We start from the raw sequence: 16,261 nt of genomic DNA, 5'->3' as shown, positions 1-16,261 counted from the left end.
TTTTAACAGCAGCATAAGTTCCTTTCAAAATAAAATACCCTCAGTGTCAAAGAATATCTTCCTGTTGCAGCAGATTTACTTAAAGTAAAAATGCAAGAAAGCTAATTTAAACATGACTTTTTCTATTATTATAAATTTTGTTTGCCATCATACTTTTTATCCTTTTACTACCAAATATAAACATGGCGACGGCTTTTAAATCCATCCACGTCAATGTAATTTTATTTCATAAAAACTGATTAGATTTGCTACATAAAATGCTGTTAACTAGATCAATATATCTGCTGTAGGTTTTTCTTCTATGGACTATAAATTACAGCTTTTACCATAATTTTCTTGTTTTTTTTGTTGTTGTTAAAAATCAACATGAATGACAAAACTTAATTGACTAAAACAAATGAACAAAACCACAAACCCAAAATTAAATCAAATTGAGCCTGAGATTGCAGACCTCTGGTCTAACTAAGAAAACAAAGTTTCAAATAAAGTTCTCCTAGAACAAAAAAATTCAAAACTACTGCAAAACTTAATGATAAAATTAATTCATTTTTTTCTATATTTAGTTTGCTCTTTTACTTTTAGTTCCTTCAACCTTTTGCACTTGAAGGAGGTTCCGCATTGGTTGAGCTGCTCCTCCTTCATTCTCCAGCCATGAAGGATGAAGGAGGAGCAGCTCCTTCATTCTGCAGCCATGGCTGGACACTCTCCACCAACCCTCTCGGTTCGTGTTTTTCCAGGTTCTGCTGCAGGATTTTTAACAACTTTGGCTCACCGTCCTTTCATAAAACACAAGGTGGAGTCTCTGCAGCTCAAACTGCCCTGACTGTGTCCTTTAGAAATGATCCAAACACACTAAACACAACAGGAATGGAAAAACCAAGAAGGTAATCAGGTTAATTTTTTTTTATTAAAATATATTTTAAAAATGAAAAAACAAGCATGTCCATATTATCCGTAACAAATATTGAATGTAATATACATTCGGCCAAGAAGTTTCTTTTCGTACCAAATAATCTCAAAACAAAATAAAACTAACACATTCAGAAAAAAATCATTTTCACAGCTCCATTTCCTTTGTGATCTTTAACAGGAAATTAAAAAAAAGAAAAGGAAAATGAATCCATGAACCTTTCATCTTAATTAAGTTAAAACAGTCCAAAACACAGAACCAGCTGATCTAGATAACAAACCCTCGTCCACCACGTTTTGACCCAGAATTTAAAAAAATCCAAACGTCACCTTGATGAGGGTTCACGTGTAAAAACAGTGGATTCACACATCAAGTTTTTATGGCATTTGAAAAGCTTTTTTATTTTCATTTAATAAAAACAAACATTTTGCTGTTGCGTGCAAACTTGAATTTGACCAATTATCTAAAGTAGCAACACTAAAATACACCGATGGATGCAGATGAACCGCATCTGTACGTTTGCTGCTTTAAGTTAAATAACATCTGTGCCACCGATAACTTCCTGTTTCCTTCATTGGTGCTGTGCACCAGCGTCCCTCACGTCACCTTTGTGCATGCTCGGCATGACCCGCCTTCAGTGACCAGAGGCTAAAGATCTGGAGGAGAAAGTCCTTTGATGCTTTCATTTCCTTCATCTCTTCTTTCTCATTCATTTCCCATACTTTATTCCCACAGATAAAATGTGCCAAGTCTCATTTTGTGATGATCATAAACCACCAAATCTGGTGGGAATCATTCCACGGAAGAAAATACTTGTACCATGAGTTCATGGCTGCAGCGCTAATACTTCTGTCGACATCTCAAACCAAAAGAAAACATCTGACCGCCGTCAACTCAGGACGAACACATGGCAGCCAATAAAAACAAGAGAAGACAAATGGAAGTTTCAGATCTGGATTTTGTGTTTTTAAACCACACACTCAATCAGATTCACACCAGAAACCTCAGATGCACCAACTGCCCTCTTCTGTGGGTTTCTCCACATTTACAAATAAAATGTATTTCCTACATTTATGGAGGATAACCTTCCTGTCTAGCATAACAAAAAATTAAATAGTTCACTTTGATTTAAAAAAAAAAGGTAGATACTGCTTAAAAACAGAGCACCTAAGAAACTAAACTCCTTTGACAAAAAAACCCAACAAATTTGCGTTACATTAATCAGTACCTTCAACTATTTATCAATATGTCAACAAAAATGTAAATATAAACTAACAGGTTATTTACATCTATAATTTATTCATTCCTGCTGATTTTTTCGAGTGAATAAATTCAATCCCACCTGTTAAACAGATTTAAAACATCTAATAATTTAATTAAATTAAGAAAAAACATGTTAACAAAGCAGATTTTCAGGGTTTGGAAGAAGTCTTCATGGCGTTCTGGAGCGAGAACATTGTCAGCTGTTTGACAGGATCTGTCTAAAAAGAGGAAGTTAAATGATCCAAACTTTGCTCTGAGGAGCTCCACCAACACATTAATAATGTGTTTTTTTTAGCTCATCTGAATTAAACGCGCAGTCAGAGCTGTTTGTTGTCTTCAAGTTCAGGGATTTGATCAAAAGGGGGGGTGTGGACCAAACCAAGAGGTTAAAAAAGTTAATGTTACTTTCGTGAGAACGAGGAAGTAGGACATTCCCTGGAAATACAAAACGTCCTCCCTCCCATCATTCTCCACAGCAGACATCATATCTCCTAAAAAAAACAAAAGCTTATTATGGTCTTTGCTACATATCGAGTCAGATAAGAAAATCGATAAGAAACGTCTGTCTGCCGGCTCTTGGAGCAGACACACTTTCTACCAAACGAGCTGAGATTGGTCGTCTGGGTCATGGATGTGAGGAGGAAGCGTTGTGCAGCAGAATGCCGTGAATGCCGCAAACGTGACAGTTGGGCCTCGTCCAGAGTTGGGAAACTCATCTGACGTGAGGAGGTTAAACTCATCACTTCTATTGTGGGAACCTGCTGATCAGGTTTTTTTATTTACTACCTCAGCTAATGAGAACTACAAACATATAAAAGAAGAAAAATAAACTAATATAGTACAGTCAAACAATTATCAGGAGAAAGTTGTAAATTTATGGTTTGAGAAAATGATCAAAATAAAAACAAATGAAACAGACCTGTTTGATTGATGTTCATTCAGCGAAATGTGATGGATTGCTCAACGATCTCACTAAATCTGTTTGACTTTTGTTTGTAAATGTACAGTTTTATTTTCATCAAATTACAATTTTGTTGACTTTTGTCCAATATTTTAATCTAATATTTATTAGATTAATTTATCGTTTTCTTTTATGGTGGCCCTAACATTCCCTCATAGATGCATGGAAGGTTGTTTTTTTTTTTTTTAAATCTAAGCTGATGTGGTTCGTTGTTGAGCCTGGAAAGCTGAAACATGCCAGTTTAGAGAGTGTAGCGCGTCATTTCTGAACTTTGACAATTTCAAAAACTCTTAAAGACAAAGAAGTGGGCAAAAGGTTTGGGTGTTCTTCCTTTGTTGTAGTGTGCTGTTCTGAGTAATGATGGGGATAAAAAACCTACAGCTCAGCAGGAAACTATGAAGCAGCCGCTGCAGAAAAGGCTTACGATGTTTTGTAAATAGTTTCCTGATCACAAACTGGTCTGAAAGTCCTGCTCTCACTGAAACTGCAAGTGTAGATGGATGCGTCCTCTCCTGGGGGAGGCCTCGTGAGCGATCAAACATAACGTCGTGGGTCAGAGGGGTTAAACCGCTGCTGAACAGGACTCAACCTGGAGGGAAAAGTGAAGACTCTCACACCCACACGCAGACACACACACAGACGTAAACTTCTCTTTCGTCTCCAGCTGGACCCGTTACATGTGCAAAAGCAAACGGTGGAAAACTCTTCCAAAGTGCTGTGAGGCTCCGTCAGCGGCGGTAAAACTTCATCCTGAACTAGGATCACTTCATAAAAAACGACTTTCTCGCATAAATCTGCTGATGGGTTTTTGCAGCTAGCCTTAACATTTCCTTCAAGCAGCGTCCCAAGTCTCCATTGTTCACCCGAGAGCGGTCTCTACTTGAAACAAAGGAGCCTGTGAAGTTCTGTGGACTCCCACAGAACCGGATCACAGGTTGGCGCCGAGCTTTAACTCTCGGCGACCTTCTTTGTGTGCACTTCCCAGTTGAACTTGAAAGGCACCTTTGGCACCAGCAGGTCCACGTCCATGTTCTTCTGCTCCCTTTCATTGTCCACGGTCCTGTAGCCCAGCAGGGACATGGCTCCTTTACATGCGTCCTGGACTTTCTTCACCTTGCTGAACGGCAGCGCTTTGCGCCAAGCCTGCGTCACGGCTTTGGCGTTTCGCGATGTGATGTCGAAGGCGTCCTTTGTGCTGCCCTTGCCCTTTCCCTGCGTCACAGTGACGATCCAGTCTTGAAGCTCGGGGGTCATCTGTAAACCTACGAAATCGTAAATGTCATTGATTTCCTTGAGGGGGTTGAAAGCAATGTCTTCGAAGCGAACCATCTTGTAGCGTCCTTTTAGAAACGGAGGGGGCTTGAGCATGGCGCGCTCGTTGATGCGCACGTGGCTGCGGCAGATCTCCTGGATGGCCTGGTACTGCACCTCGCTCGCTGGGATGTTTTTCTGCTCCAGGACCATGGCGTTATCTCTCACGAAGGAACCAGCCGACTGTTCTTTAGACCTCACCACGGCGCGCGGGTCCCGCACCAGGTGGACGATACGGAAATCCAGGGTGGGGTCTTTCAGGAGAGGGTAGAGAGACTCCAGTTCAAAGAAGCGGACCTCCTTTAACACCACGTGACTATAGGTGTTGCAGGCGTCCTCCACCTTCTGGAGGCCGTCGGAATCACAGCTTTTGTAGCACTGCGATTGGTTGCTGAACTGGCCGCGGGGCGTGAGGGAACAGGCCGGCGGCGAACACAGCGCCCGACTGTGACTCCACATGAAGATCTTCGACATGTTGCGCTGCTCTGGCATGTAGGAGTCCATCACGGAGAAGTCGCACTGGAACACCCTGTGGATGAGGTCTCGCACAGCCATCCGAAGGAAGCGCATCCCCACTCTGGGGGCGGAGCTCCACACGTGCCAAGCTGGCTCCATGAGGTAGAAGACAGACGGGTGCTGGCTGAACACCTGACCCATGAACGACGAGCCCGATCGCCAAGACGACAGCAGCAGCACGTGGACTTTGCTTTGGGTGGGCGGAGGGCTCTGGGGTTTCACCTGAACATACCAGCCGTAGAACATCAGCAGGGTCATGCCCTGCAGGAGCACTAGGACTATCAAGGAGGGGTAGCTGATTTTGCAGCGGGACATCATAGCTGTGGGTGCAGGCCTGCCTCTTCTCAATCCAACTCGCGTTCTGCAGAGAAAAGACAAGAGAAAAACATATTTTCCTTATCACTGTAAACCACCAAACTCCTAACGACCCGAAAGCCTGTAGTCTAAGCAGACAAAACTATCCAGTTTCAGGTCTGACTCCTCCCCCATGAGCGCATGTAAACCAGCTCTTTAACCAGCTATTTCAGAATTGACAAAGCCTTTTGGATAAAAGGTGAAACATCTTCAACTTTAAAAACCAAGTCCAGATGACAACCTTTAAAACCTACTACTATGATGGAATCTACCTGGATGAATGAGAGTCTTCATAGACATTAAGGCAACTAAGTAAAAAAATTGTTAATGAAAAAACATATAAATTCGTGTCCTTCCACTCTCTTTTAGGCAATTAATCAAATTCTACTTCACCATCATTAAATTTAATGAATTCAATGTGTGTTTAAGTGCAAACATGTGTATGATTAGAACCAAGTATAGTCGAGAAGATAGTATTTTTTATTTAATTTAATAAGTTTATGAATTATTATCTTAAAATGGTTTGATATATATATACACACACATATATCTATATATTATATTATATTATATTATGTTATATTATATTATATTAGATTAGATTAGATTAGATTAGATTAGATTAGATTAGATTAGATTATATATACATATACAGTATATATGTATTAAATCAAAAGATCATCATAGAGTGGACCGGCCAACCTTCTCTAATGTTCATCGCACTGACTGTCAATAAAGATGTGGTCATGTGACTTGTTTGTTTCTTTCAAGTCACACAAGACTTTCCCAAAAAGTCTGGGTGAAAAATAAGAAACAAGCCTTATGTGTTAAAGTCATTGTAGAACGGAGGAATTGGAGGCTGGACGCTCTACCATCAAACAGGGACGGACTTGTTCAATAAATGCTCCTTAAACAAAGAGGGTTGCTGTGCGGTTCGTTGGGACGAGCCAGAAACATTTGCTTAGTTACATAAATTAATTATAGATATATTTGTTTAAACCACTAACTGTATATGAGAACTGGGTGACTTTTCCCCACTGGTTCTCCAAACAGGAAGTACCTGCCAAAATCCCATAGATTTCTATTGAAGTTTTGAATCTTTGAAATGTTTAATTGACAGATTGTGTGTTTTCGCTTTCAAGTGGTAGGGGTGTGGCCTTCCAACAACCTCACTACTGATTGGTTAGAGTGGTTGCCATAGAAATTTTGCTTCAGAGCCTACTGACGTCTCTGGCTCCAACATGGCGCCGTCCATAATGCAAAAAAAAAATGACTTGAATAACTTCATTTGGTTGGAGCCAAAAGTTAGCCATTTTCTATGTGTGATGTCACAGTCAGGTGTTCCAGTTCTCATATACAGTCAATGGTTTGAACTGGTGACCTGTGAGTTAATCGTTTAACACGGGAGCTTTTCGACAGCCGTAACTCTTCAACCATTTCTGCAATTAATGCAATTCTAGTGGATTGTGAAGTGGAGAAAAGCAGCCCGACTTGCAACACTTCACTTAAGTGTTTACATAGTAAATCAACTATTTCTGACTTTCATAAATCCAGTTTAATTCACATAAAGGGTTGTTTCGTGTTATTTAGGTGGAGTAATTTCCAGTGTTAAAAACCCAGCATACAAGCACTTTGGACACCAGTAAAATACAGGAAGCTCTTAATTAACGTAACTAATTGATGTAATTAAAAGATGGTTAAAGTACTTTGATATAATGTTTGTTTAAGCCTTTAGCTTTTTTCTGGAGTTATTTTTCATTATTATGGTTGTTCTTTTGTGCTTTTTCAACAGATGTTACCTACTAAAAAAATCACAATGAACTATTTTTAATTTACTTTCAAATTTTAAAATAAGAAAAAATTGTTTTTTATTTTTTTAAATCAACATGTGTGTTAGCACACACTCAGACCACACTGAAGACAATCTTCTCGTTCTTCTGGCCATCATTAGGCCCAACCTGCTAGTCAGCTACTCCTTTAAATTTAGACTTGCGGCAGAATTTATAGAAGCCTCCATTACGAATTCCGTTTGGCGGTAATAAAAGATGATGAGATAATCAATCATCATGGCATGCGCCGCACAGACAGCAGGAGGAAGGCATGATGCCAAGAAGCCATGAAGTTGAGCATGTGTAACAGAGACGCCTGTCAAAACAGGCGTGTTTGTTCATGCACACAACACTACTTTGCTGGGTGGAGCCACGTGGATCCTTCTTATCAGGATCTTCAGCTAACGGCTATAACGGTGTTATGAGCGTTAAGGGAGCCGATCTTCCTTCATCATACGCCCTGAGAAGGTTTAATAAACGACGGGGGTCGGCAGCCTGGAGGGAAGGATGCGGGGGCGTCCTCTGTCTGTATTTTTCTATATATATATTTAAAAAAAAAGGGTTTGGGTGACAATCTCCTCTCTTCTCGCAATAAGCTGTGGTCGTGTTTTTGGCATTGGTCTGTCAAAATGAAATTTGAACAAGTTTTGAATATGCTGATGAAAAACTGAATAATGACGCTGTCCAATTATAAAAAGTGTATATGACTATAATTAGCATATCAAAGAAAAAGTAAAAACATTTAATTTTACATACAATAAAAGCACCATCACAGAATTAACTTACATTGAGTTACTGACCCTGTCTCATAATGAAACAACAGATGAATGAGCACAAAGCATACGTTTTTTTCTCTCAATGTTAATTAATTGTTGTGAAGTTCTTAGAAATATTGATGGTATTTTGTATCCAATCCTACTGCTGTAGGTACGACATTCCACAAATGCAATACTTCTGGTTTTAAACAAATGTGGTTGCAACACTATTTCAACTTTAACCTGGTTTCCTTATGCATTAACTCAAAACACTTTTTGAGTTAATCCCAAAAATCATGCTCTTTGACGTGCTGTTTGTGAATGTTCTGCTTAACAACTGTGATGGCACAGAACAGTTTGAATGGAGACGTCATGTCGTAAAGGTTGCTGACCCGTGTTTTATCTGTGTCCTCAGGACACAGATAAAAGCTGAAGATTCCCTCAACTTCTAGATTTACACTGTTTTGTATTAAAAAAAACATAATAGTTTCAGTTTTTCTTTGGTCAACTTGGCATTGGTCCATTCTGTGGTAACATGTTCCTAATAATGTCCCATTATTACCTTTTTTATTGTGAACATGTTTGTCTTTCCTGACCATTGTCATGCAAAGTTCAACAGACAAGCAAACATACGTTACGACCAAACAGGTGCTCTCGGTTCTCTTTATTTGGGCACATTTGCTTTCTGTTTACAACAGTTTTTTGTTTTCCCTTCTTTATCTCTTGAGTTCAGAAATTTGAACTCTTCTCCCATTTTTTTCTGTTATAAAGACACTGAGAGCAACAACAACAACAACAAATAAAAAAATGTGCTTTTTAAATGTTGTCGTGGGTGTTTTAACTACCTTTTGTGATTTACCCTCCCTGGTAAGGACACAGCAGATCCACGTTACTGCTAAAAATAGGAGTGGACAAACTATTTGTTCAGGCAGCTCAGCCATGGTTACCAGAGGACTGCCGCTCATCCACTAAAGACTGGTTGCTCGCAATAAAAAAAAAAGAAAAAAAAAAGTGTTTTTGCCTTTTTGTTGCAACCCCACGAGGACCAGCACCAGCTGCAGAGACGGGCTTGTTTTCTTAAGAACAGAAAACACGCTCAGCTGTGTGCACCAACAGAAAGAAACTGCTTCTCCGAGTTCTCACATGCAGCTGTTTCCATCTCATGGATGGAGGGTTTGCAAAACCCCACAAAAAAACTGGATCTTCGTGGCGTTCTGCACTGAACGCCAAGCAACAGAGACCAATAGCCCGAACCCACAAAACATCACCTCCGATCACCTTTTGACTGATTTTCAAAGCGCTCCCAGTGGTCTTTCATTAATGATTATGCTAATTTAAATCAAATCAAAACCTGTGTTGTTTTCTGGGCGACAGTTATACAGACGTTCCTACAGAATTGAGTTGGGGGTTGGGGCTGCTGTTTACACTCTCTCCCACTAGCTTAGAGCCCCTCACAACCACAACCTGACACTACCGGTGCAACAAAAATGGCGAGCTATATTGCAGCCGTACAGTTTTGAGCTCTGATGCAACTGGATGCATCCGTAAGGACCAGGGCAGGGACCCACCAGGGCAGGGACCCACCGGGGCAGGGACCCACCGGGGCAGGGACCCACCGGGGCAGGGGCCCACCAGGGCAGGGACCCACCAGGGCAGGGGCCCACCAGGGCAGGGACCCACCAGGGCAGGGACCCACCAGGGCAGGGACCCACCGGGGCAGGGACCCACCGGGGCAGGGGCCCACCAGGGCAGGGACCCACCAGGGCAGGGACCCACCGGGGCAGGGACCCACCGGGGCAGGGACCCACCGGGGCAGGGGCCCACCGGGGCAGGGGCCCACCGGGGCAGGGGCCCACCCAACTTTAGCTTTTGCATGACAAATACAAGCTTTTTCAAACGTCTGCTCCTGATTCACAAGAATTTAACGCAGAAACGCAGTTTTAATCTTAATTATTTTTAATCTACCAGCATGTTCTTCCATCATGAGAAAAATTCACAAGAAGATGTAAAAAAACAGCAAAAAGGCCATTTCCATGGGAGCGGGTCTTTAAACAAATATTTGTCAAAAACTGCGATAAGACTTCTTTATACAAATGAGGCTCAAATAAATGAAAAGGACAGTTTCTTCTTCTCGGCGTCGGAGTTTCCTGGTCTCACACATGACATCATTTTCCTAAATCCTGCTGCTTTTTTCTCCTCAGCTGATGCTTCCTGTCCCTTTGTTTTCTTGAAGTGACTCCGCATGTTGTGAGTCGGAAATCCTGACTTTACAACACTACAACAATTGCAGGAAGACGACATGGACAGACCAATAAAAATCTCTTCTTATACGGTTGAATACAGAGAACTGCTTTTCCATGCATCTTTGTGACCATAAAACCTTATTGCAGGCTGTGAACTAAAGATAACAACAAACCTTCACTATCGTGATAATAAAACTGAAACACTTTGTTTTTCGGCAAAGAAAACGAACATTTGGGATGAGACAAAGACGAGAACAAACAGAACCCGTCAAAGAACTATCAGAGTCTAGAGAACTGGTCTTTCCGGAGTGGAGCGACAGTTCAGGGATCATCTGCACACGACAGAACAGCAGGAGTCTATCTGTGGAGATCAGAAACGCCTCAGAGTGAGCAAAAAGTATCCTTTCCTTTCAATTTCCTGGGAATCTGATTTTTTTTTTTTTTTTTTTGGGGGGGGGGATCCTGATCTGGGGAGGATCTAAGTGCAGAGATGCCCAGTTTAGTCTGTTTAGTTTCGCAATCAGCTTTTGTATTTTATAACTGATTTTATGTTTTGTACAATTAGAGAGGCCCATTGAGACAACTATGTTGGGCTATAGAAATAAGACTGAATTGAATTGAAAAACTCCTTCTTGTTATCTTGAGACAGTCTTGTTGTTTTATTTTTGATAAACTTTCTTAGAAGTTTTGTTTTGTCCATTACCAGGAATTAGAAGATTATTCACTCCACCAGAAAGTTTTGAAGACAACTTAAAGGATGAAAACAGAACAAAGGAGCTGTCAAAGTGAGGAGCACGTTTGTGAATTCTGAATGCCTTTATGCACAAATACTTTCCTCGACAGAGATCTCCGGTTACACCACTTAGCTCCTTTTGTCCCTAGGCTTGCTAAAGGTTAAGCCGCTGTCTACTGAGATCCTTCACATATGTATCCTCAGGATGTCCTAGTCACTTTAAGGAGATGGCTATTTTATATTATTTTAAGAATCGCTGATGCAAATTGGATTCTATTATCCTGACCACATATTTGATAACTAAAAGTAACGCCATTCATTTACCAGAATGCAGGGGGACAAAAGGACTTTTAATGTAATTCACAAAACGATTTTTGGGATTTTAATTCATTTATAGGCAAGGAAATCCTGAACTTGTACATCTAATAAAAACAAAACAAAAAGAAAATTTTAAGAAATACGTTTATGAAAACATCTCTGTGCCCTTATATGTAGATGGGAATATTAAGACTTTATTAACAGGATGAAAGTAATCAACCAAAAACCAGGCGTGAAGGGAAAGGATAACTGATAATTATTAACTTTACCAGGTAATGAACAGCTAACTTACTCATTCCTCAACAAATAATAATGTTTTAAAGTCCTATTTTTTATTATTTATGTGAGGCTGTGAGGTATCTGTCTATATATATATATATATATGTGTGTGTGTGTGTGTGTGTGTGTGTGTGTGTGTGTGTGTGTTTTCTTTTAGTTTACACGTCTTAAAACTGAATAACTTTTCAGAGTTTTAAATTAAAAACCGTTATTTTTCAATTGTTCCCCCTTTTTTAAAAATGTAAATTTGTGTTGAAGAAAAACGCATAATTAAAAAATAAAACAAAATGCTCCAGTTATTTGATGAAGCCCTGAACATAAACAGGGTGGCACAATTCGGTTTAACACCCAAAAGCGTCTTGTTTTCACGCGCGTGTCCGTTTTGGAGTCTAGCGACCCCATCTCCGTTTTTAAACCGAGCGTTTGTCGTGTCTGAGCAGAAACTTCAAGGTCAGTTGAGTTAGTTAGTCGTCCCCAAAACGGTCCTACTTCCTAACGGACAGACGAGGAGAAAGTCGGCGGAAGCTGACCCCTCGTTTTCCTCTAAAAAGTTTTTTTTTTTTTTTACCTCTTACAGTCCAGAGATCCGTCCGCGGGGTCCTCTTCATGCTCCTCGGATGCGGCGCGCGCGCTTATGTCCGTAGCGGAGTTTTGAGACGTGGCCGGGGGCGCCGCTGCTGGTCTGGGCGGATCAATGGGAGGGGGCTGGAGGCGGCGGGCGGGACGTGCCCTGATAGTGTCCCAAACGCGGGGGTACTGCCATGACGGCACATACTTCAGGTGTGGGACTGACTCTAACCAACGGAGTCAGGCTTTGAGATATCGCGAGAAAAGGTGATGTCTGGGAAGCGGAATCTCCCTCCGGCTACAGACCTGCAGGCTCACCTGACACTGTAATAAAAACCTCCTCATGTCTGTTACAGAGGATTCATTTCAGAAAATATTCTGATAAATATTTCATAAAACACTCACGCGCGTTTTTATCAGTTTATCGAGTACGTAAGGTGTTGCAAATTTAATTTTATTGAACAAATAAATGTATTTTTTTGTACAATCATAATGAACTTTCATAAAGTAGAAGGATGCATCTGGTTCCTGTGTGACCCAGACTCATGTCCTGTCCTGCTGTCCCCTCATCCTCTCTCCCGTCCTCTAAACGGTGGATAAAAAAGGACTAAACAGAGGGAAGATGGTGACTTTGCTTTTAAAAAAAAAAGGTGTGTGTAAGGGTGTGTATTCAAGGGTGTGCAATAGGTAGTGCATTGTTTTTGGTTCCATATTTTCACGCTCTTTGAGGAAACTGTTTAGTTTACTGTTTATCTATCCATCCATCAAATCCATCTTCAGTGGAACAAAGTCTTTAGCGTCACAGTAATGACATGCTTGAAATTCTTGTGTGTAAAAATAGTGACTGGGAAAAACAAAAGCAAAAAAGGAAAACATTAAAATCACAGTTTGTTCTTTTGTTAATAGTGTACTTTGGTAAACTTTTTACCAACCCTATGGTATCAATTTGTTTTAGAAAAAACAACATTTTACCACAATTTTCTTCTGCCACTCGAACCAGAATGTTGTTTGTTTCCTCAGTGCAAAAATTTGATATTTCTCATTATTAGTTACACCCATGACATTCTTGTGCTACTATATCATGGAAGTCACAGTGAATGACACAAAAAATGGAGATAACTGCTCAGCCAAAACATATGACAGTAGTGGCTCAGAGAGCCACTCCAATGCCCTGCACCATTTTGCACATGCTGCATCATGGATCCCTCTGCTGACGACATTATTATGTACATGTTAAAGACCCACTACGATGAAAATCGTGTTGTGGATTGAGTCATCGGCTTCCGGAGCGCTGCTGTGCCTGCAGCTTACATCTTCGCCATGCTTCGATGCACGGGGACGTTGTGTGCTAAATGAGGCATTGACATGTCTAACAAGTTTGTGACAGTATATGTAAGTTAAACTGTGGATGAACCATGTTTCAGCTTTAAAAAGGGAGTATTGTGAGTATGTTTGTATGTCTATCGGTTCAATGATTCTGTAAATCAGATTGTATGGTTTTGGTTTGTTTTTCCCTCTTGCTTCTCTTTGGCTATTCCAGTTGTATCTAACCGCAATAAGGAGATGTTTGATCTCAAGCATTTGAACGTAAAAAACATTTCAGAAGTTTATTATTTCCTTAACACAATGCATAATAAAATTTGCATTTAAAGACTGAAAAAAAAGGACTGCTAGCCTCGGTTACAACTGGATCAGTGGATTGGGGCTGATTGCGGGGGGGGGAATGGGCAAATCTGTACGGGGGTGACCTGCACGAAATATCGAGGTTATAAACTGCTCTGTGCATGTAAAACAAGTGTTCTGGTACATTTCTTTTCTACAGGCAGGCTACAGGGGACAGGTCAAAATGAACACTTAAACAACACGTATAGTAGACGTTACGTTATTACTTTGTCCTTTGTGATCATGTCAACGGTTGACACTATTTGATGGCAGCTATGTCCCGCTAAACTGAAACTTATGATAGCAAAATCAAAGATAGGGAAAAAGCGAGATGAGACTCAACGCATGTGAAAAAATGTGTGTTGCAAACGCAAAAATATTTTTTGAAAGCAAAAAAAATGTTTTTGAAATTAAAAAAAAAATGTTCAAAGCAAAAACACACAAAACTGGTAGACAATTCGCTGGGTGGGCCACAAGCTCCCTGCTCTGCTTCATTCTGATGCATCCACTTGCAGACAAACAAATCCACGTACGTCTTTGCTTTCTTCGTCCGAGCTGGTATCTGGTTCTAAACTGTACAGCTGGATGGCTCCAATATTGCTCAATAATTTTGTTGCACCGCCGGTAATGTTAGGTTGTGGGTGTGAGTGGCTGTAAGCAAACAAAAGAGCACGTAATCAGATGGATGATGGGAAGTGGGTCTTACTCACTGAAAAAAAACCAAGTGTGTTTGACATTTTTCTGATTTCTGTTTAGCTGACAAAGATGACCCCACAAAGACCTTCTCTCTTCCTTATCTGACTTACATTCTCTGGGAATGACATTCATGTTTTCAACCCCTTTAAAACCATTTCCACCTCAATGGAGGACCTCAAACATTTACTTTGCAAAAATTGCAAAGGAAAACAGCGAGTGTGGCTTTTTTCAAGCGGACATCCTTCAGAATGCAGGGTTCACAGCAATAACATCAGTGGAGAAACACATGAGTGAAAAAGTATAAAACCATATCTTTTTTTTTTTTGTGGTTTTTATTTGCAGTACCACCCAATCTTATGAGGACTACGCCCTGTAGAAAAAGAAAACACAGCAGAGTAACAGCCCTAGAAACAACTTTTGGAAAAAACATGAGGGTTGATTTTCTTCCAACAGCTTTTCATGTGGGTAATCTCTGTACCTCCTGATGTTTACCTGCTATTGAAAGAAAGACGGAAAGTTAAGCATGGGTATAACTGGAGTGTGATTGTCTGTCACCAATCAAACATTGAACTTTGGATTAAAATGAGCTAACAGAGTGGCATTGATCCAGGAAAAACATATTTTTACCGGTAATAGACACACAGCCCATGTTTTATGTGGGAGTGGCAACTAATTCATCTGTTAAGGTCAGAAAACCAGACTGTTCCTCCACAACAGAACAGTTTGGGAAAAAATGAAATCTAAATCAGTTCAGGATGCTGGTACAGAGGTTGTAACTTGTGACTAGTTTGATCAAATCACAATGACACTCTGTGCTCCGTGAACAGTGATAAGGTCTAAATGATGTGTAATGAAAAGATTAAGACAAACAATGACAGCAGAATCATAGCAATGACATGTCAAATTCTTAACAGATGTCCATTGTTCTGTTCTGCTGGTCCTCCAGCATTCCAGCAGAGACTCAATTTCCTCTTTGAGGGCTCAATCTGAATGCAAGGAAAATTATTTTTCCTTATTTCCATCCGATCTTCTCAACAATAGATTAACTGGAAGTGATCAGTATCATTTAACCTCCTCCAATGTTCATGTTAGTGTCTGAAAAACAGCCATCCTAACCTTTTTTTCATGAATTATGCTCTCTTTATATGCATGTATATGTTTTTGCTGCCAGTTTTGTAGTTTTCATGAACCTTTTTCCTCTACTTTTGGTTTTGTTGGAGTCAACAGACTTGTATTTGAACCTTTTTTTGAAGAAAGAATTCCTGACACAAACATTTTGACACATTTAGCATGTTTATATCCACATCCATGGTCATAGTATCAATTATGTGCATAATTTATGACTTTAAAAAGACCCATTAAAACAAAATAACTTTTTTCACTTTAATATATATTGAAATTGTGATATTTCGCTTCATGCCTCACAGATTGATTGGGTTTATTTGGTCTTTTCAGACGATCCTCACAGTTACGCCCAAACAGCCTATTAGCTTTGACAGCAAGCAATTATACTATTATGTGAGTTAAATACTTAAAGAAGAAAAACAGCCTTTAATATTTTTCACACACTTTTTTAAGCGACACCTTCTTGATAATCATGATGCTAACACCACCGTGCTTACACCTGGGATGATAAAAACTATAGTTACTGTTAAAAGAATCTGGAAATTTTTTCAAGAGGTTAAATTGCTTAAATAAAAAATGTAGAGACTACTTAGTGATTATAAATTTGAACATGTAATTTTTATGTGCTTTAAACATCGAAAGAAAATATTGGGATTTTCTATGTAATATAATATAATGTAATATAATGTACTCCAGGTTGCCATTTGCCCGTGGAATTCCAAGGTACTTGTAACTGTCC

The 16,261-nt window shown here is 40.0% G+C and overlaps 1 protein-coding gene across 1 annotated transcript; it reads right to left on the bottom strand.

Moving 5' to 3' along the window:
• Positions 1-888: 888 nt before the first annotated feature.
• LOC101175077 (carbohydrate sulfotransferase 6-like) lies at positions 889-12,546 on the bottom strand. The gene is made up of 2 exons (XM_023956037.1): positions 12,041-12,546; positions 889-5,322 (listed from the first exon to the last, which is right to left on the bottom strand). The coding sequence occupies exon 2, from the start codon at positions 5,277-5,279 to the stop codon at positions 4,083-4,085; it is 1,197 nt and encodes a 398-aa protein (XP_023811805.1). The 5' UTR covers positions 5,280-5,322; positions 12,041-12,546; the 3' UTR covers positions 889-4,082.
• Positions 12,547-16,261: the final 3,715 nt, after the last annotated feature.

Source organism: Oryzias latipes, chromosome 6, assembly GCF_002234675.1.
Source record: "Oryzias latipes chromosome 6, ASM223467v1".
Classification (NCBI taxonomy): domain Eukaryota; kingdom Metazoa; phylum Chordata; class Actinopteri; order Beloniformes; family Adrianichthyidae; genus Oryzias; species Oryzias latipes.
Note: the sequence above shows the minus strand (reverse complement) of the source record. Positions and strands in the feature narration are given on the sequence as shown.